At 37.0% G+C, this 21,717-nt stretch overlaps 1 protein-coding gene across 1 annotated transcript in view; it reads left to right on the top strand.

Moving 5' to 3' along the window:
• ASAP2 (ArfGAP with SH3 domain, ankyrin repeat and PH domain 2) overlaps positions 1–21,717 on the top strand; it is a gene marked incomplete at both ends in the record, with an annotated part of 97,306 nt that overhangs the window by 17,281 nt on the left and 58,308 nt on the right. The window contains 3 exons of the mRNA XM_082481282.1: positions 6,063–6,135; positions 10,170–10,315; positions 19,982–20,056. Coding sequence (XP_082337408.1) covers positions 6,063–6,135; positions 10,170–10,315; positions 19,982–20,056 — 294 coding nt within the window. The remainder of the gene's footprint in view (positions 1–6,062; positions 6,136–10,169; positions 10,316–19,981; positions 20,057–21,717) is intronic.

Genomic DNA, 21,717 nt, shown 5'->3' on the forward strand with positions numbered 1-21,717 from the left:
TGCTCGTCCTCCTCCCCAGTATATTTCTTGCAGACGTGTTAGTTGCTAAATGCTCATCAGGCATAGGAATTTTAAAATATTTTGTGTAATTATTTGAGTTGCTGCTTCTGTATTCTCTATGGGCCTCAGAAATGCATTTACTTCAATATACACATTTTGAAATTTTCGGCCTGTGGCACCCTGAATACCTACCACTTGTATTACTGAATACCTTGTGAAAAATACATTAGCAAAGCTTATTTGTGATGGGTGCCAAAATGTTAGCCTTAACTTGCTAGGAAAAAACCAACGTGAAATACAGTTTTAAAAAATTTTGCATGTTGCAAGTAATTTTAGGGTTGGGTTTTTTTTTGTGGTGTATAGGATCATGTGTGGTAACTGCACAGAGAGATAAACTAATTGAAGATACAGCAAGAAAAATGAGAAGTTACAGATTTTTCAAGTGTAGCAAATAGACATCTTTTGTAATTGTTTTCACTGTGTAGCCTTAGGTTGTAAGGTAAAACAGTTTTCAAACTAAATCATGTTTCTATGCCGTTTTAAGAGAGATTAGCTATGCATTTTGAAGAGGAATACTGATATGAGCACCAGCTTTGATAATATATTTCCTAACATTCATGCATTTTAATCCAATACTGCCATTTATTTAGAAGCCTTGAAATTCATGTCAACAGAACAAGATCAATACCAGGCTGATCATAGCATATTTGTTCTAGACCTGTCAAACAAGTGATCTCTATGATCTCTAGATGTTCTACAGCAACACCACATAGATTCTGATGTAAAAAGTAATTTACCTTAAAAATGGTTTCACAAGATTAACATTAGAAGTCACATAAAAAAGTAAATGAACAGAAGACAAATACTGTGTTCAGAAGAACACTGCACTGACAAAGGCACGCTCAAGAAGGTCACTTTGGAGTTTATATTTCAGTTCACACTGCATAGCACAACTTCTACAATAATCTAACTTCTAATGTACTGTATAGATTTATTTTTTTTTCTGTAAATAAAAGCTATATTTACTGTTTTTAACAAGAGGGAAGTCTGAGCACTCATCAGTAGAAACTGAGTGGGACTACGAAAAAGATTTATATGGCCTCTTTGACTACATGGGGCTGAAACAACAGATGCCAAAATAAACAGTCTTGCAAGAGAGTTTTTGAGTCTAAACTGGAAGCATTACATGAGAGGACAAAATGATCCCACTGTATGAATTACATGGTCACTTTTCTTCTGGTTCAGAAGTTTACTGGGCGTTTTAAGTAGGTGAGAAGAAATGCTTGAATATGCAACATTGGAAGCCATTTTAAATTTCACTGTTTCTGACACTGTGCTGAAAGAGCACAAAGCAGTTGAATTAGGGGAGGGTAGTGTTTTGGCATTGTGTGCATTGGTGTAGTGTGTGTATATTTATGAAACAAATACAGGATTAGAAATTCAGAGTATAATAAAGCTACAGCTGTATTTAAACTGATTTCTAAGTGCTAAGATTTGGACAAAGAAAAGGATGAGAAAATATGAAGAACAGTACTAAAGACAAACAGCTGACATTTTCAAGTTTTTTGCTGAAGTAACTCCTTTGAAACACTAGTTGTGATTAAGCACCAATGTCTTACAATTAAACAAAGGCAAAGTTCCCCTCCCCATTTTTTTGGTCTATAAGCAAGACTAAAATACAGTATTAAAGATGAAAGGTTTTTCAGTATTTTGTCCATTAGTCTCTGTAGGCATACGTAGCCACTCTTAAATGCAGGATTATCAAAAAATTTCACAAAGGAATGGAGGACTAGAAGAAACCTCCTACAGGAGCAAGTCTAGTTTCTTACCACAATAGGAAACAACATAATAATCTTTCATAAATTTATTCAGGTCCCTCTTAAAATGGCTAGATATCTGTTACTGTTTATCTCCTGTTTGGAAAGCTTTCTAGAATTGTTTTTCTCAATTCCTAGTCACAGTTTGTTCAGGTACACCTTTTACTCAGCTGTTCTCATGCTGACATTGTTTTTTAGCTTAAATATTTCTTGGTGTTTATCCCTTTTTCCTCTTTGTTACTACCAGTAAAGAATTTAGGTAGGATCTTTTCCATTCAGGAGAGGAAGCTTCAGCCTGTCTGTCAGGGTAACTGAACAGGCACCAGGTATGGGTTTAGCCAGACAAAATCATATTGATTGTTAGTTGCCTAGATAATAGCCCAATCATCCTGGGTGACTGGTGATCACTTCAGGAAAGCAGCCTGTTCTTCCTACATTTTCTGCTTTTAATTTTTTAAAAATTATTTATTTAAGCATTTTGTGCTTTTTATTTGTTTATATTTGTGTAATGGGCACATTCCAATTCCCTCTAGCTATCTGCTTGAGATAGCCGATTTTAAGTTTCCTGCAGCTTATTCCCAGTAATCTAGTTACAAAACTAGAGCAATTCAAGAAAGACTTTCATTCCATTCCATACTTCACATACTGGTGGATGAAAGCAACACCTACATTGCCTCCAATTTTGTGTGTGTAATTTTTCCGTGTTTATCAGAGTCAAAAATCCAGTGGTTTAGAGAGACATGTAAGCTGTCTAGACCAACATTTTGGACCTACACCTTTTTTGCATACCAGAGAGTATGTAGTATTCAGTGACTTTTTAATTATTATTTGTTTGTTTCCTTGTCTCTGGTGGAAGGACATCTCCTGTATCTTCATGTTTTTGTTTTTCATGGCTATTTCACTTTGGCACCCTGTGGTGATTCTGCAATCCTCTGGTAAGTCATATCCAATTCTTAATTTTTTCTGACTGATCTCCCAGTTCATATATGTATTTTTCCCATGGATACACAACTTTTCAGTCTTCACTGTTGAATTTCTTCCCATTCTTATTTATCGCATCAAGGAATTGAATCAACAATAAACCACTTATATTTTTAAAGAATGAAACATAGTTTATTTTTGTGACAGTTTTTTCATTTTGCTAATTACAATATTCTTTTAGGTTTTATACGCAAATATAACTGTCACAAATTATTTCAATTTCTCACTTTTTTTGTTTTTTCTTTTTTGACTGGGAGAGGGAAGAAATAACAAGTTGAGTCCACGTTGCCTTGATACAAAGGTAGGATACTTTGCTACTGGGATAATTTTTCTCTTTTTCATGGTTTTGGAGTGGATCATCTACCTGAACAGAAGCTGAGCCGAGTCAGCTCATCTAGCAAAGTCAGTGTTAAGTCAGTGTTAGTCAAGGTGATATTTAGCCTGCTTCAGTCATATTAGTTCCCTGGATGTTTCAGCATCGTTCTACAGACTCTGTGTCTGCTATCACCATAAAAACGTGGTAGCAGTTTCTAGACAAACTGAATTTACAAAACCTGTTCTATCGTGGTGAATGAATATATGAAGAAATGTTGAGACTAATGTAATGATAAGGGTTAAAAAAAATTGTAGCTCATAGAGATAACAGTGTAGTAAAAATGCTCACCACACTCATGCAGCTGCTGAATTCTTGTTCAGAAATGTCCCTGGAGGATTCTTCAGCAGGAGCACCGGGGTATGTTAGTCCTCCTACTCATTGCTGTTTTTCCCATTGTCTTTTCCGTTGGGTTGTGTTCTATCAAGGGGCTGGCTGCCTGATAGCGAGAGTTGGAAAGTTTACCCAACTGAAAAATAACTTCCCTCCCCCCTGCATCATTTTAAACACAGATCACTTTGGTGGTTTATGACATGTACCCGCAAGCACTTGCACTGGCATAGCTGAAAAGGCAGTCAGGGGAAGAAGGGAGGACCTAAGGAAGCCTGACCTGACAGTCCTGTGCATTTTCACCACATTAGGGGTTTAGCATTTGCTTGTTCTGTTGCCCTCAGTATTGTCTGTGTTTGTGGGGTTTTTTTTGGATTTGAATTTTTATGTGGACTGGCTGGCTGAGATAGCTTGGTGCTTGAATTGTCATCACTCGTGTGGTATGGGCATTAGCTATCACTTCTGTTGGACTCTGGCTATGCTGTGCCTTATGGGTTTGCTCTTCTGCTGCCTAATCCAAGTGAAAGTGGGACTTGCTTGACAGAAATTGCAAACCGAAATGATGACTTCAGTTGATGAAAAGGACTTGAAGTTTTTCCCTTACTTAGAGTCAATGCTTTCTGACTGGGGCAGTCATGGGCCAGAAGATTTTTATGAATCCATAGGTCTATCTGGATCCCAGACCACAGTAGGACAAGTGGTTCGTAATTCATCCAATGCATTTATCCTTCCAACACTTCTATTTTTTAAGAAGTACTGTTGTTTTTTTTTTTTCTTCTAAATTAGAAGAGATTAAATAATTTTTCAACTGCACACGCAAATCTGAGACTTAGCTGGGAACTGAATCTATAACTTTTAAGTCTCTGGCTGTCAGCCTTCTCTTTGGACTGTTATTTGTAATGCTTGTAGTTGGAGACATTCCTGTTGCTTTGTCTCTAAAAGGGTAATTGCTCTTTGATGCAGTCGTCGATGAAATTATCATTCCTCTGTAGTCAGCTGATCGGATGGTGTTTTTCTGAGGTTATTTTTAGAAATCACTGAATATACAATGAGGGAGTTTACTTTGTGTACTCCCATCCAGACAGGTGACTAATCTAACCTTTGAGATCGCACTGTATACAGGTTTGTTATAGTGGATGCAATTCAAATTGCTGAAGAGGGTGAATAGAGTGTGTGACTCCTATTGGCTTTCTTAGGGTTTGGTTGTTTTTTTTTTGTTTTTCCCCTTCCTCTGTACTTCAGAATTCCAGGTGAAAAGGCCCCTGCACTTTTCCTGCTAATATGTTTCAGATGTGAACTATAAAGATGCTGGAGGTAAAACTTCCAATGCATATAGCAATACCATGACTATAATGTTAATGTTAAGGCTACATCTAAATCTGTTGGTTTCCATGGAACACGGCAAAGATTTTGCCCAGCTATTTGTGGTCTGAATGGATTCAGTTTAAGAATACTCCCATAAATATGAAGCATGATATTTCTTTTTGCATTCAGTATGTTAAAATAATTGGATAGGGTCCTAGGGACTGACTTTTCTGCATCATTTCTCTTACACAAGTTATTAACAGCAAAACAGTGGTAGGTCAGATGTGTAGCTTTTGTGATTCACTGAAATCTTTTGAATGAAAACTGGAATGAATTTGGTGCTTTTTGTTTATTTTTTTTTAATCATGTATCATGCTAAACAGCTCTTGGTGTAATGTAATTTGTAGTGTTTGGTATCATTCTTCAGTGGAGTCTAAGGACATCACTGTCTCTGGAACTTTTACTTAAATTTTCTTGGAGTTTCACCAAGATTTGGGTGTTTTGTTTTGTTTGTTTGGTTTTTTTTTTGTTGTTGTTGTTTTTTTTTTTTAAATCATTTGTGTAACCGTAATTCTGCTTTTCCATTCTGGAACAATTGTACATTTTACAGTCTGCCATTATTTTACTTCAGTAAGCAAAAAGGTTGCCTGCTTCCACTTCTTTTTTTGAAACAAATTCGTTATAAGTGCTTGAGTATTCTGGAGAGGATTTAAACTTGACTTTTACGTTGTTTTGTGAAAGCTTTGCCTGGTGGTAAAATGTGTGAAAGATATTTAAGAGATATGTAATTTATTTTGTTCAGCATAGCAGTGAGAAAGTTCATATGGTTGGGAGTGCAATTAATTAACTAAATTATCCAGGAAAACTGAAATTAAATTCCTTTTTTAATATTCTGCCTGGGGAACTGATATTGCTTGTTTCTTCAGCAGTGTCAGTACATATGATGGGTTGAAACTGTTTTAACCTTCTCTAATAATTTAACATAGGAAGAAGATACTGTACAAATAGTTTCATTTTAGATGGTGCTGGGTATACATGATGCTGTTCACCAGCAAAAGAGCGAAAATGTATTTTGGTGGACAAGGGGACAGAATAGGTTGTATGGATGGGAGTGGGATCAACTGACAATTAATTTATTAATTACAGAAATAAAGTTAACTAACATAATAGTGTTATAATTACACAAGGTTTCCAGGGCACAGGATTACCAGAGGACAATCCAGTATTTCACATTTAATTTTTCTCATTGGTTTTAGGCTCTGGATGTTGACCGAACTGTTCTCTATAAAATGAAGAAATCTGTCAAAGCCATAAACATATCTGGTCTGGGTAAGTACATAATAATTCCTGGTAGTTTATACTGGTGAAATGGAAGGATTTAAACAGTCAGTTGTCTTACTGAATCAGAAAGAGTTATGTGGGGAACTCTGAGAAGAGAAAAATGTATGTTTTAAATAGTGGTCTTCAACTAGCTGCTTGATCATGAGCTCAGTAAGGATGAAGTTTTGTGAGGCAGCTGAACATATTTAGCTGGCATACTGCTACCAAGTGGGGAAGCTGTGCTCTCCTCTTTCCACCAGGTCTGGGCTACCTGCTCCTTCTGCCACCCCTGGTGCTTGCCAGATCCCTAGATGAGATTTTTAGCTCATATAAAGCTGCATATGCAGTGAAATCAACTTAACTGGGATTAGATGAGCACCTGAAATGGTAAGGCATATGTATCATCGAGAGCTGAGGGGGTGGGAGGGGTGAAATGACTCTCTTTGCCAGCAATAAGAAGCTATATTGGCTCTACCGCTTTGTGAAACCTCACCCTTCCTGGTGGCTTCCAGTTATGTATGTTGAGAACTTCATGACAAGAGAGAGCTAATGAGCTGCAATTTTTTATTGTCGTGATGCACAAAGTCAGATATTTCTCTTACAATGCTGATAAAAATACAAAGAACTGTTGCTGTGTGCATTTTCTGTGTGTGCCAATCTCACGGAGTTTTGTGTATTTATCTTCTTTGAACAAATAACTGAAGCTTTTGTTTTTGTGGATCAGCAGCATTTTGTGAAGAAGAAATAGCATTTGTTTTTGTGGATAAGAAACAGCATTTTTTTGTCTTTTGTTCTCACTTTGCAGTTCATAGCAATTAGAGCTAACAAAACCTATATTATATGCAAAATAGGTAGGCCTGGTGACCTTGGAGAGCCACCAATATCTGACAGAACTTGTGGGCATGTTGATGTTCAGATATAAGGTTATAACAAGAACTGGTGTTGTGGTATAATTCTTATCAGCTGATTGAAAGAAAGTTCCTTCTTGCCCAATGTAATGAAGCTGTTATCTTTGGATTGTGGAAGGTCCAGTTTAAGATTCATCTGGAGCTGTGTCATCTGTTACGTATTTACGTATTTGGCACCCTGTCTTCTGTGTTTTTGGTTGGGCATTTGGTTTTGGTTTTTTTTTTTTTTTAAATTTTCAGTGCTTGACTATGCCTCATAATCAGTGTACTTGTTAGACCATTGTAGCAAATCACTACAGTTTTTGCATAAAATCAATACCTTCCCTAGTTTTTAAATTCATGCTGGTGAATCTCGACAATAAAGGTTTGGAAGCATTTCTCTTCAACCAGCAGAAATACCACTGACCCAGCCACTTGTCAGCCCTCGGGGTTTCTTTTGGGAAAACAAAAACTGTGGCCCAGTACTCATAAGAACACAGTTACTGGATTTTTAATATTGGTTCCCTGAGTATACATGGGTTTGCTTTCTTTTGTAATGTGTGAATTTAGAAACCATTATGGAGGATTAGATAGTGACTCCAATTTGTACATAATTTAGTTTCTTACTTAAAAAAAGCCTCTAAACCCTCAAACAAACCTGGCTCAGATTTCTAGATTTTTTTTTTTTTTTTTTTGTAGATTCCAAACCTTTTGTTTGTTGAGAAACTTTTAAAATCCGTCAGGAAGAAACCATAGGGCAGGGACAGCATTTTGGAGAGTTCCGTGGAAAAAATATAATTTTGTTCTTCAGAAGCACTTGTGGAGTACCAGCTCAGCTTATAGTATTGCTGCAGTAACTACCAGCATTCTGAGGAATGTCTCAGAACTGCTGTTGAACTGCTGGTTTGTTGGCTTTGTTTAATCTGATACATAGATCCAGAAGAACAGTCCCTAGGATGCTGGGGAATAGAAAACTCTTGGGGATGCTGTATGGAACAGAAAGCTCTGTTTCCTAAGGCAAAAAGTCAGCATGATTCAGCTGCTGATTGCACATCTAACTGAAACAATTAATGGTAGAAATCTTTTCACCTTGTTTTCATGCAGTGGCAGCCTTCTCTTTTTGCTGTATGAATTGTGCCCTGACCTTCACCCTCCCCTGGGTTCAAATACACTAAGCTGGATGCAGGAAGCAGTAAGAATGCAGAAAGTAATATGGAAATAATTCAACTTACTGGGTAGCTGTGTGAACTAGAGGAATTGCGACCTGCCACATCCTGGCTTTTGCTGTCTGTGCCGGTTTGTTCAAAGCTTGTTCAGGTGTGTGTATGTCACGCAACAGTGTTAGTTTAACACCCTTACTTCATCCTACAGCTCAAGTAGCAAAAAGTTTAGTAAGCGCTCAGCCCCTGCTGTTGATGCTGAGGAAAAAGTACAGTTCAGGACTTAGTTTTTAAACTGAACGGCTGTGTGCAAACATTCTTTTACAGGATGCAAATTCAAGCACTTAGGGGAGAAACTTGTAGAATTAATGCCGTTTGTGTAATGTAATTCTGCATGTACATTATGACAGTGTTTAATTACATGGTATTATACAACTACTCTGCATGGGTTTAGTTTCGTATATTGGAAATTTGTAGCTACTTGAGAAATAAAGTTTTTGAATGGTTGTCCAAATAGGAATGTGAACAGACAGGTTTGGTTTTAAGTTGGAGCATGCTAGGTATAACTAATTCATAGAAATTTGGAGAAATGACACTGGATCAAGAATCCTTTGGATATTAAATGTGTTGATGTATACAAATGAGCTTGAAATGAAGCTGGATCATTGCGTGTTGAACACATTAATCCTCTCTAAATAATCTTCAGGGTTTATGTTGGTCTCAAGTAATGACCAAGAAAGGGTCTTTGTTCTTATTAATGCATAATTTGTTTTCTAGGGTGTGGGGTTTTTTCTTGGCTTCCTTTGAAGCGTTAGAAATTGGCCAAAGCTAGAATAAGAAATAGGCAACATTAACTTTCTGAGATGCCGACTTGGTGTGCTTTGTCCATGTGCTCAAGCTTGATATGGTCACTAAACTTGGGTTCAGAAAGACTTTATATTTTATTCCACATATCAAATAGACAGGGACTTTTTATGCTTGTCTACAAAAGCAAGTCATGTGGTGTCCTAGGAGTTAATCAGTAGGTCAGAGTAGTTAAGACTGAGGCCCCTCAGATTTCATTTATATTTGAATCAGGGGAACTTGCTTTAGGCTTAGATTTCATCTCATTCCCTGGGCTGAATAACCCCCCAGCATGTGCAGCTCAAAGCTTTCTGAAGGGCAGAAGCATTAGGCGTGTGCTGGATAACTTGCACTGGCGCAGCCCACACTGATTCAGAACCTGCTGTCTCCATTAAGCACTGGACCACTTCTGGGGCAGAGCTGCTGGTTTCATTGTCTCAGAAAAGAATGTAGTTGTTGTGAACCAAAACTGCTTTGACAACTGAGCTGGCCTGTGGTATATGCAGGCTGCTAGGATTTGCTGCGGATCCCACTGCTGCTCTGAATCGGAGAGCTAACATAGATACAGGTTTTGTCCTCATCCGTAATGTAGTTTGTAGTCCCACTTCTTTCCTAAGATGACCTGAGTGTCTTATTTGATCTCTTGCCTTCTATTGTAGAGATCCAGGAGTTTGCCAACATGCTTGATCTCCTCTGTTTCTTTGTTCAGCACACAAATAAACATAACAGCACCCAGTTAAAATAAGAGTGTGTTAATAAAAGACTCTAAAAGTTCATTACAGGAGCTGGGAATTGTTATGTAGTCTCTGGTATGGCATAGAAATACTGTGGGTTTTTCTAGAGTGGATACATGTCAGATGATTGTCTTGTCTTGATGACACGTCATTTGTACAGCATGTGAATAGATACACATAAACCAGAGATAGTGAGATGTCATACTTCTGGCACATCAGTGTTAAAATATAAATAATAAATGTTTATTGTAGCAAGTAAACATTTTTAGCAAGAAATCTTCTAAAAAATTCTTTATTTTTGTAGCAAGTAAACATTTTTAGCAAGAAATCTTCTAAAAAATTCTTTATTTTTTAAATCCATTGTAATTTCGATAACCTTTATCTACTGCTGATATTTTCATGGTTTTCTCTTTTTGAAGCTCACGTGGAAAATGAAGAACAGTATACACAAGCACTGGAGAAATTTGGAGGCAACTGTGTTTGCAGGGATGACCCAGATTTGGGAACAGCGTTTTTAAAATTTTCTGTGTTTACAAAGGAATTAACTGCACTCTTCAAAAATTTGGTAAGAATTACTTAAGAAAAACATGTTGAAATTTTAAAGCCATTACAAAGGCTGTATTTCTGAATTATAATATCTCTTCACGTTGAAGACAATTTGTGTTTTAGCAACCACTGTTCTTAAAAAAATTCTTGGCTTAGGAAAATGTCTCATGCCCTGGCCTTTCCCCTTGCAAAACTCAAAACTCAAACCAAAACAAAAACCAAAAAAAAACCATCACAAAACCCAAACAAACCCAACAAAAAACCCTCTTCTGACAATTTTCATGTCTAAAAGTTTGCCACAATAAAGTAGTTGTAACATGTATTATAAAACACATATCAATTTGCTTTAACGTTGTAAAACCAGCAAAACCTGACTTGGTTTACTCTGTGTTCATGTTGCTTTTACTTTACTTTTTCACACTTTCCGTTTGTATTTATAAAGGGAGATTTTAGTGTCCCTGGAAGAGAGTCTCTTGCTTCTCAGGATAGAGAGTCAGGAAAACAAAATCAAACATAATGTTATAATGACAATAGTGTCCACTGGGGACCAGTCCTGCAACTGAAGCCAGTAAGGCTTAAAAGCACTCTTCAGTGAGCCAAATGGGATGGAGCCAAATGGAAGAATGGAAGTTTTAATTATGAATGGAGAATTTTCGGCCTCAATTTCACATAATCAGAGGGCGCAAAAAGCAGATTCTGACTATGTCCTACTGGCTGGAGCTTTCCCATGTCAGAGCAAGTCCCAAATTTACTTGAAGCCACAGAACTCTTAAACCAGGGCCTAGGAAGGGAAGCTGACCCAGATTCCTACAAATGTTTTAAAGTCTGTGCCTGCTGAAATCAATGGAATGGAGACACATCAAATGCTTTTGTGAGTCTAGACCAAATGTCTGTAGTTTGCAGCCAGCTGGTCATAATCGGTTCTTTGGGGAATGTTTCCAGCTGATGGGATTTAGGGCAGTCTCATTCACTCCCTGATGGTATCCTCTCTTTTTACCCTGTCGTGATATTGATGAGAGAACATCTAGCCCCAAATGTATTTATCAACAGTGAAATGTATTTCATATTGGTCATATTGATTTGAATATCTCTGGATGTACAAATATTATCTGAGATTACATATCAGAAGAGGCATCCTTATTGAGCATGAGTCAGTCAGTTATCCTGAGTCTCCCATACAGAGGCAGACTGCTCATATGGAAGGGGAAATAGAATGGGTCTTCTAGTTGATGCCTTCTGTTGACTAACAAAACCCTTCTCTATCATATATTAATTGCAATGTGGTGACTTCATTAGGCAAATGGATCTGGGAAATGTGACGTTTAGGTGGTTTTAAAAAGCAATCTACTAAAAGCTGCACCCCCTCCCCAGAAAAAACTTTCAATGTATTGTATTTCAAGAAGACTTTTAAAAGCTAAAAAATGTTGCCATTTTACCAAAAATTGTAACTATTTATTCTCTTAAAAACAGTAATTACTATCTTTGCAAAATATTTCTGGCAAGAATAACTTTTCTTCCACAAACTGGAAAGGAAAATAAAACCAAAATAAATATCTATAGGAAGTGGGATGCATGTTTTTATTATGTTTTCTTATCCATGTAAGTGGTTTGTGTGTCTTGTCCAAGGAATATTTCTAAATCTTTGCTGTGTACTGCTTTATCACTAGCAACTATGTATTTTTGCTTCCGTTTGTATATATAAGAAGATATGTCATGCGACAGTAGCTAAGTCTTTAGTTTTTCTCAGTTTGTGGTGCTGACTTTTCTCGATTTTTAAAGCAAATACTTTTGCATGGGTATGAATGTAATTTTGGGGTTGTTTTTTACATTGCAAAAGCACAGGCACCTGCTTTTCTCTTTAGTACTATATGGTGAAGGACAAGTCTCTGTAACGTTTTTTATAGCCATAGTCAAGTATGAAACAAGCCCTGTGCATTCTCACAGTCTGCTGAAGTATCTAACTGAAAGGTTTAAGCACGCTGGCAGTAAAAACATCCTTCCCCTCTGGTGTTTTGTTGTAGCACCAAAAATATTTTGGTTGTAATCATAGAATCATAGAATTGCTGAGGTTGGAAGGGACCTTTAAGATCATCAAGTCCAACCATTAACCTACCCTGACAAAACCACTTCTAAACCATGTCCCCAAGTACCACATCTACCCTTTTTTTAAACACCTCTGGGGATGGTGAATCGACCACCTCCCTGGGCAGCCTATTCCAATGTTAAATAACCCTTTCAGTGAAGAAAAAAAAAAAAAAAAAAATAATCCTAATATCCAATCTAAACCTCCCCGGCATAATTTGAACCCATTTCCTCTCATCCTATCACTTGTCACCAGGGAGACGAGGTCAGCCCCCACCTCTCTACAACCTCCTTTCAGGTAGTTGTAGAGAGTGATAAGGTCTCTTAGCCTCCTCTTCTCCAGGCTAAACAATCCCAGTTCCCCCTCGGTCGTTCCTCCCACTATTTTAATGAATAGTTTCATAAAAAATGTAGCCAGGGCCATGCAACCTGCTGCTGTTAAAAAAAAAAAAAAAAAAAAAAAAAAAACAAAAAACATTCTGAAAGGTACCTTTTTAAATTGAGCTTTCCCTGGAATTTCATAGGGAACAATTTCTACAGAAGATGTTAGCTGAAATGAATGGGGAATGTGCAAGGAGGTGAGAGGACGTGTTCAGACTGGAGCAGATGCCAAAGCTATTAACACTGGCAAAGCTTTAGGGCTACTGTCAAGTTTTGCTTTGTCGTATATTTTGCTATTGTTTCAAGAAGCTGATGTGTTCTGTCAGCTCTGGCCTGGGTGGCATTTAGAGCTGTAGCTCTAAAGTGCTTCTGCAAAAAGATTTTCCTTAAACTTGTCTTTAATAAGCTAAAGGAAAGCTGTTGTAAAGTTCTTCTGCATTAACAAGGATTTTAGGTTCTTGTTTTCTCTATTATTTTTAAAGCTTTCCCAAAAGACTTTGATGTTTTCGTGGACTTATCAAGGCATCAGTGTTTTAAAATATTTCATTAACATCTGAAGGTTTTTTTTTCTTGTAATCCAATTATTCAACTGTAAACTATTCAAGTTAAAGTTCAGGTCTTGGGTTTTTATATGTGTTTTGCTACGCTTCTTTTATGTGTGCACTTTTAAATAGTGCATAAAACTCTAAAAACCCTTTGAAAAACATTTGGTTCTTCACATTTGAAGTGATCTATAAAACATCTTTAAGAAAAGAAGTAAAATGACATTTACTGCATATCAGGTCCTTGTAACTACTCATTTTAGCCGTTCTAACACATTGTTTGGATCAGTTTATGATATACCGTGCAGTTTTTTTCTTTTGCCATAGCTCAATTATCAAGCTACAAATTTTTCTTCAACTTCTTCTGGATTAGAAATTTTTTAAGAAGAATGAGTGATTCATATGTCCTTTTTGGTAGTCGTGAACTATCAGAAAATACTAGAGGCATTTTCATAGGTAATACAGTACCTTTTGCTGTACATGCAGTATTGCCTCTTGACGGTGCTAATTCCTGGTGGAATGGTAGCTCTCACAGTTCCTGGGTAGGTTAGGTCTGTATGGCACTTGCTTATACTGTTAATTACTCTGTCTCCCTAATAAATTTAGTGCCAAATGATAAAGGTGTGAGTCTTAATATGAAAAAATGTTAGGAGAAGGAAAGGCCTATTGCAATGTGTTTGCACTTTAAATATTTCTTTCTATTAAATCTTATTTGATTGCTTCACCAAGAAGAAATAAAATCTGTAATAGTCTGCCATCTTTGTCAGCATTCCTTGAAAAGGCATTTGATTGGTGAAGGTCAAGTAGCTATTTAACAAATTTCTTTTTCTATATTTGTTGTTTTTCTTTATAATCTTGTCCTTTATTTTTCATTTATTTAAATTCAATGCTAATAAAACATGCTGGATTGAGAGGACTGGAATCTGATATTTCCACTTTGGGGAAAGTAGCTGGGAGAAAGAGATTCCATGTGAGAGGTTTTTCTGTTAAGAATCCTTGGGTTTTTAGCCAGGAAAAATGGAAGAACAATGACTATTTTTCTGACCACATGCTCCTGTTCTACTTCATTTTTTTTTAAATGTAAGAAGAAAGGACATTTGCTTACATGTAGAAGGTATTGAAGAATTGAAGGAAGTATCTCGTCTGTATTCTATAATGAATTTAAGAAATTTATGCCCAGAATTTTCTTTCTGGCATAATAGGTCAGACTAAGGTTTTAAAAATGATGCTTAGTGCCTGAACATTCACAAGCATATTTAGTTTAGAAGGATTCATCTTAGTTAAGTGCCTAAAAAAAGCTACAGATAGACATATTTGAGGTGGGAGTATTATAAGTGAAGCTTAATGATTTAAGTTGTAGACAGTAAATTATCCATGAGCCAGCAATGTGCCCTTGTTGCCAAAAAGGCCAACGGAATCCTGGGCTGCATAGGGAAGAGTGTGGCCAGTAGGTCGAGGGAGGTCATTCTCCCCCTCTACTCTGCACTGGTGAGGCCGCAACTGGAATACTGTGTCCAGTTTTGGGCTCCCCAGTTCAAGAGGGACCGAGAACTGCTGGAGCGAGTCCAGCAAAGGGCAACTAAGATGATTGCAGGATTGGAGCATCTCCCTTATGAGGAAAGGCTGAGAGAGCTGGGACTCTTTAGCCTGGAGAAGAGAAGGCTGAGGGGAGATCTTATTAATGCTTACAAGTATCTAAAGGGTGGGTTGAAGGAGGATGGAGCCAGGCTCTTCTCAATGGTTCCCAGTGACAGGAAGAGGGGCAGTGGGCACAAGTTAGAACACAGGAAGTTCTGTTCAAATACACGGAAACACTTCTTTACGGTGAGGGTGCCAGAGCACTGGCACAGGCTGCCCAGGGAGGTTGTGGAGTCCCCTTCTCTGGAGATTTTCAAGACCCGCCTGGATGCAGTCCTGAGTAATGTGCTCTGGGCAATGCTGCTTTGGCAGGGGAGTTGGACTAGATGATCTCTAGAGGTCCCTTCCAACTCTGAAATTCCGTGATTAAGTTGTGTTGTTTCCGCTTTTCACTGGTACACTTGAGGAAAGATTGGCTTAATGGTGAGAGGAAAAAAATAAGAGTACTGTTTGATTTACGCTTGTAAAGATATAAACCGAGATGTAACAATTACTCCTTAGTGGCATAGGTTCAGCTCCACCTGGAATCTTATTGTTATTTCTTTGCCAAAAAGATATTGATCCAATTGGAAGAAATTCAGAGGACAGTAACAAAAATTGATCAGGGCTTGAAGAGGTTGATTTATGAAGAAAGCTTAGAAGAACTGGAAATTTATAGTTTGCCTCACAGATAATGTGATTCTGGAAGAGGAAAATAATAAATTGCATATAAATGGGATCTCACTGTGAAAATATTAGATGAAGTGTCCCGAGAAAGTGGTGGAAGACTACCACTTAGGTGTTTTAACCTAGGTTACAAAATGTGCAATGTGGGAATTTTTCTCTGTTGGCAAGGAAGATGGGCTGGAATAACCTCGTCTCCTTTTGCTTTTAAAATCCTTCACCTTATGCTTTTAAGAATGCCTTTAAAAAATGTATTTCCTGACATGTTGCATTTGCATGTCCTAATAGAGAAGTTGCCAGCCTGTGGTTTGTGTATTAGTGGTGGTACGGGGGCTGTTCCCAAGCAACATTTAGTATCTTGTGTGAAGGTATTTTTCTAGGCAGCTGAGCCAGCAGCTCCATATGGGCACTTAGTGGTGTTCAGCTGCTGCTTCACTGGAGTCACTTTTCCTACAGCACACATGGGTGTTGGGCAATGTCGCACCTCAGCCACCAGCCTGGTGGGATGCAGTTTGTGCTGTGGGACACACCACTGGACTGCAGGTGGGGCAGGGGGTGAGGACAAAGGAAAGGCAGTGTTGTGTCCTTCTGCGTGGGAAGGAGGTGTGGTGCAAAGATGAAAGTTTGCACTACAAGTCTTTGTGTTACATGATTTTCTGAAGTCTTAGGGTTAGATGCTAAAAAGCTCAAAGTTCAGTTAAACAAATGGTGTCTCATCTATAGCAGATGTTACAATTCCCATTTGCTGTGTTAATTTGACATCGTCCTACTAAAGCTCACGCTACTGGGAAAACTTTTGGAAAAGTATTCAATAGTACTTGTCATAAAAAAAAAATATGAAAATAACTAAATGATTTATCAGCAGGCAGTACTACCATCACTTGTGCGCACCCAAGTTCATTGGTGGTTGAGAAGCCCACAGCCAAGTACATGGACTACATCTACAACTTAGTAATGGCAATAGGAGTCATATCATACGCAGTTCAACTGCCTGAATTTTGGTTTCAATTAAAAATGTATTAAGGTCCACTCTGCTTATCTACATGTTTAAGAAAAGTTTTTAAGTTTTTTTGCTTGGATTTAGAAAACAACAAAACCTATTGAAATACTGTAGACACCACTATCTCAAGCTGTTCTGAAAAAGACTCATTAAAATAAGCAGGAGGGCTGGCAAATGAAGAACTTCAGTATTTAGCCATAGGCTTTTAAACTACTTGAAAATCTTCTTTCTCCTTCACAAATGTTGGCTTGCATGTTGCCTCTACCATGCTTCTGGCTGCTGTGTGTTTGTTTATTTTTACATTTTCCCTCTTGTCATTTCTTCTTCTCCTCTGAGCCTTCTCCAACCTAGGAAGTTCTAATTTATTACGCTGTCTCTGTCATCTTATCTTGTTGGAAGCTGTCAGAGGAAAACTGCGAGTCTGCCAAAGCAGCAGTGTTGAAAGTGGAAACCAGGTCAACTAATGTGTTTGTTTTTTTTTTTTCTTTCTTTTTTTAAAAACACGTGAAACTTGCTGGTGTTCCTCTGACACAGGATGACTTTAATTTCTGTGAAGCTTTCCTGCACCTTTGTGCGTGTATCTTCTTAAAGGATATTTTAACAAATAAAATAGTCAAAATGCAGAGGCAGTTATATACGTTTTAACTCCCTGTATACACACAGAGTAGGAGCCGCAGCATATTAACGCTTCTCCACATGCCAAAAATGGGTCTGTATTTTTAGATAGTTCAGCTTAAGCTTCTCAAGAAAAAGGGGAAAAACATGTAAGATCTTTCTTCTGTATCCTGCTTACTGATTTATAGATATGAGCAAGTATGATTCATCTAACTAGGTTAATAATGACAAGTTCATGCATTATGTATGTTTGCATTTGTTGCAAGTGAAATAGGAGCACAGGGAACACAATAGACTGGTAGTAATATACAAGTGATGTCATGCAGAAGGAATTAATTTGAATAGTCAAATGTTCTCCAAACTTTTTAAAATAATATTGGTTTCTTTCTCCTATTCTTTTTTGAAAGTCATTTTGTACATTCTGGCCCCATGATTTGAAATTCTAGGAAGCATCCAGAACTGTTTTGGAGGCTGATAGTCATTAGCATGAATATGTTTGGGTTAATATTTGAAGGTCTGACATTTTTACCTGGTCTAGTGGAAGGTGTCCCTGCCTATGACAGGGGGGTTGGAAGGAGATGATCTTCAAGGTCCCTTCCAACCTAAACCATTCTATGATTCTATGATTTTTTCTTTTCTGATTTAAGGAAAAACTAGTTGTCTTGAGTCTGCTGTTGAGAAATGCTTTACCCTTGCTTTGTGCCAAATAATCTGGATTTGAAGAATAATTAAAGGGAGGCTATGAAAGTATTGATCTTTAGGTTAGACTTTTGACTGCTTCATAATAAGAAAGTAGAATAACAAAGTAGAAAACTTTGCAAAGGACGAGATCTTAGATGAGAACTTCTGCTTTTCTACCTGGATAGCCATTCTGGATGTGCGTGCCCCTAGGCGTGCATGTTCCATCTGTCTTTTTGTAGAAGTTTTTATTTTTTTACCTAAGTTTATGTGATTTAAACAACTTCACTAATGTCCTCTACCTACAATGTATAATTTTATTAACTTTGAGCATGGTATGTTGATATGCACATCTATGTTGTAGTACTGCTGAGAACTTATGAGGTGGATAGTTTCCAGCCAGCACCGCCAGCTAGGCATGTGTAGATGTTGCTTATTCAGTTTTTATAGGAATTATTATAAAAACAAGCACAGAGAGTTGAAATTTAACTTGCTGATTCTAAAGGGCTGTGGTTGAGTCCTGCAGCTTTTTGAAGGAGATGAAAAGTAGGGTGGAGGAGGGGAAATGTGATTTGTGGTAAGAGTTTGAGACCAGATTTTATATATTTCTCTAACCTTCCCATGCAGAGACAATCTGTTTAAGCTTTAAAATTGATGTATGTTCACTTTCTCTTTGATTGTTGGCTAAAATTTCAAGCAAACACAGTAAGGTATTGTCTTTGAAGAGGAAGGTTTGGGGTTTGGGGGGCTTTGTTTTAATAGCAGCTGTTGAGTACCAATGGAGAGAGAGACCCCTGAGTCTGTTCTAGTGAGGCCACCAAGTAACTATAGGGTGATAATGTTTTGTATTTTTCCGTTCTGGGGAGGCTGACGCATCACAATTGGAAATATTTTTTTCTATAAGTTCCTGTTAGTGTCCTTTCTTCTCTGGATGGGTTACGCTACAAGGGACTTTGATGTTCCTGACATTGTTCCTGAAGAAACAGAAGCATTTGTTGCTACATGATGAAAAGTTATTTCTGTACTTTGAATGTTTGAAGTCCATCTTCATATATGCATTTCAGTGGTCCTTGAAAAAATCACATTTTAAAAGAACAGCTAACAATAACATCAAAAAAAGAAATCCATCCAAAGGCAACCTTCACAAAACTGCTGCAAAAGTTACTCTGATTTTTTTTCCATTGTGTGGTTCCAAAATACTCTGTTTTTTACTCTTCAGTGCAATCCATTTTAATTGTTACAGTTTAAACTCTATGCCTAGACATTATGGCACATACCTTGAACATTTTCCCTGACTCACAGAGGATTGGACATGAAGTCTCTCTTTTCCTGGTGTATGCTACTTACCATATTATTCCTACTGTCTCTCTTCAGTCTTTATCCTTATCAAAATATTATTGTAGGGATACTTATCTAAAACCATGATTATTTTACTGTTGTCTTCGTTTGAATTTTTTTTCTTCTTGAAGTACTTATTTACTCTTGAATTACTTGCGTACTCAAGACCTTATTTCAAAATTTGTGTGAGATAAACAATGCAGATATGTTACTTTTTTTAAAACATAGAAAATATTTGAATAGTGGCTTTTTTACAGGCCAGTGTTTTTTGTCTTTATAACTTCTGCCAGGGTAAGATGCCATGTATTATGAGAGTAGCAGATATGTTTTATGAAATAGGTCTGAAGAGAATGGAAAATAAACAAGATTCATTTAAAATATACTGATGGACAGAAAATATGTAAGTGCTGACCAAATTGTATGATTGTTTTCATATAATTTAGACAGTGAAATCAGGCAATGTAAAAATTAGCGGTCTTACTTTGCAGTAACTGTTGGATGATATATTTATCATCAGCAGTAATTCTGCAGGTTTCCTGCTGGCTTGGGTTATAGTGTTTCCAAAGTAAGTTTAATTAACTTATGTTGCTTCCTTCTTTGATTACTGGCTGTACTGATAAACATCTTCATAAAGCAGGGCTAGAAAAATAAGATTTCCTTGTGAAACTCTGTCGTAGTTCACACATTTCAGAAAGTATGTTCTGCATTAAAATGTATTAAATGTTTTGATGTAATTTTCTTGTTACAGATTCAGAATATGAACAACATAATCACTTTTCCATTGGATAGTTTGCTGAAGGGAGATCTGAAAGGGGTAAAAGGGGTATGTTTCTCTTCTTATTTATATATAAAATTACTGTTGGTACAATAAATACATTTAGCTATTGTATTAATCTTATTTCATGAAAGGCATGGGATACTAAAGTAATGTATTAGCTTAATAAACGAGAATTTTTTTTTCTTTGGTGAATTGAATCTTCCCTTCTGTTTGGGGTTTCACATACTGCTTGCTATTGACTATGTATACAAAACAACATTTGAGAAGCTTTCAAAGCATCCCTGAGATATAGAAGATAGGCAGAGAAAGAGGTGTGAGAATTTAGATATTTACATAGTTGAGGAGGGGGTAGTAATTTATTTAAAAATATTATTTTTAATATATTTATTTAGCATTCTAAACTTACCTGGCACTATACGGATTATTAAGAATTATACATTTGAGTGCATGAGAAAATAGAATTTTTCTTAACAAAGCTGAAATCTGGTTGTGCCCTGAGGATATTTCGTATTTGAAATAATAATAACTTAGGACTCAAATGATGATATGTTTATAATAAATTTCAAAGCCTATAGCCAACAAACATTTGGCTTACGCTTCGTTTACTACTAAGCAAACAGGAAGCGACTGGCAGCTATTGTTCTAGGACGTAGAGGGAAGAAGAAAAATGCACATAGACTAAAAATGGTCTCCGTAAATTACTGGAGGAGAAAGAGAATATTTAGTAAGATAGGCTTATTATCTTTGTCTTGCTTGCTTACCACATTTCACTCCTCTTGTTCTTCTCTTTATGTCAGAATAGATACATTTGTTACAATACAGTGTTTCCCCCATATTCCTGACTTGAGAAAATAATCAAATGCCGCTTTAACTAATTTCAAAATTATTAAAATAACTAGCTGAGATGTAGGAATTAGTTCCTAATCTGTAGTTGCAGTCTTCCCAGTGTCTGACAGTTAATGTTTTTCTGTAGTTGGCTAATCTCTTGAACTCCAGCAGAATTTCAACTGCTGCATTTTTAGACATCAGTGAAATAATTTTACAACATGTTAAGATAATTTTATCCAAATTGGCGTCTTCAGAGGGAAAAAATTAAGGAATCTAATTCAAATTCCTCACAGAATTAGTCATGTCAAGCCGTGTGGCCTATAAGTCAGTGGGAAATCGATTTCTTTAACTTTAGTGGGATGAATCAAGTCCTTAGCCAAGCCTATACCACAGCCTCAGGACAGGCGCTTCTTTCTAGTAGAGCCAGAGATGGAATGATGAGAAAACAGCAAATTTGATTAATTGCATAGTATGCTCTTGGGATGATATGTGGTTATACCTTTTAAGGAGTAAAATGGAGCTGTAAAAAGCAGAGTAAAAAGAATCCTAGAGATGCTTTTAAAAACATGAGTGTATTAATTCTGTGTACAAGATTACTTTTGCTGTGTGCAAGATTGCTTTTACACAATCCTTAGGTGAACTATTCAAGAAATTAATGGAGTAGGTCATCTTGAGTGCCATCAAAACCCACATAATGGGCAACCAGGGGATCAGGCCTAGTCAGCATGGGTTTATGGAAGGCAGGTCCTGCCAGACAAACCTGATCTCCTTCTATGACAAGATTACCAGAATATTGGACGAGGGAAAGGCTGTTGATATTGTATACCTGGACTTTCAAAAAGCATTCGATACTGTCCCCCATACAATTCTCGTGGAAA

This window comes from Vanellus vanellus (assembly GCF_965231255.1).
Source record: "Vanellus vanellus genome assembly, chromosome: 3".
NCBI classification, from domain to species: domain Eukaryota; kingdom Metazoa; phylum Chordata; class Aves; order Charadriiformes; family Charadriidae; genus Vanellus; species Vanellus vanellus.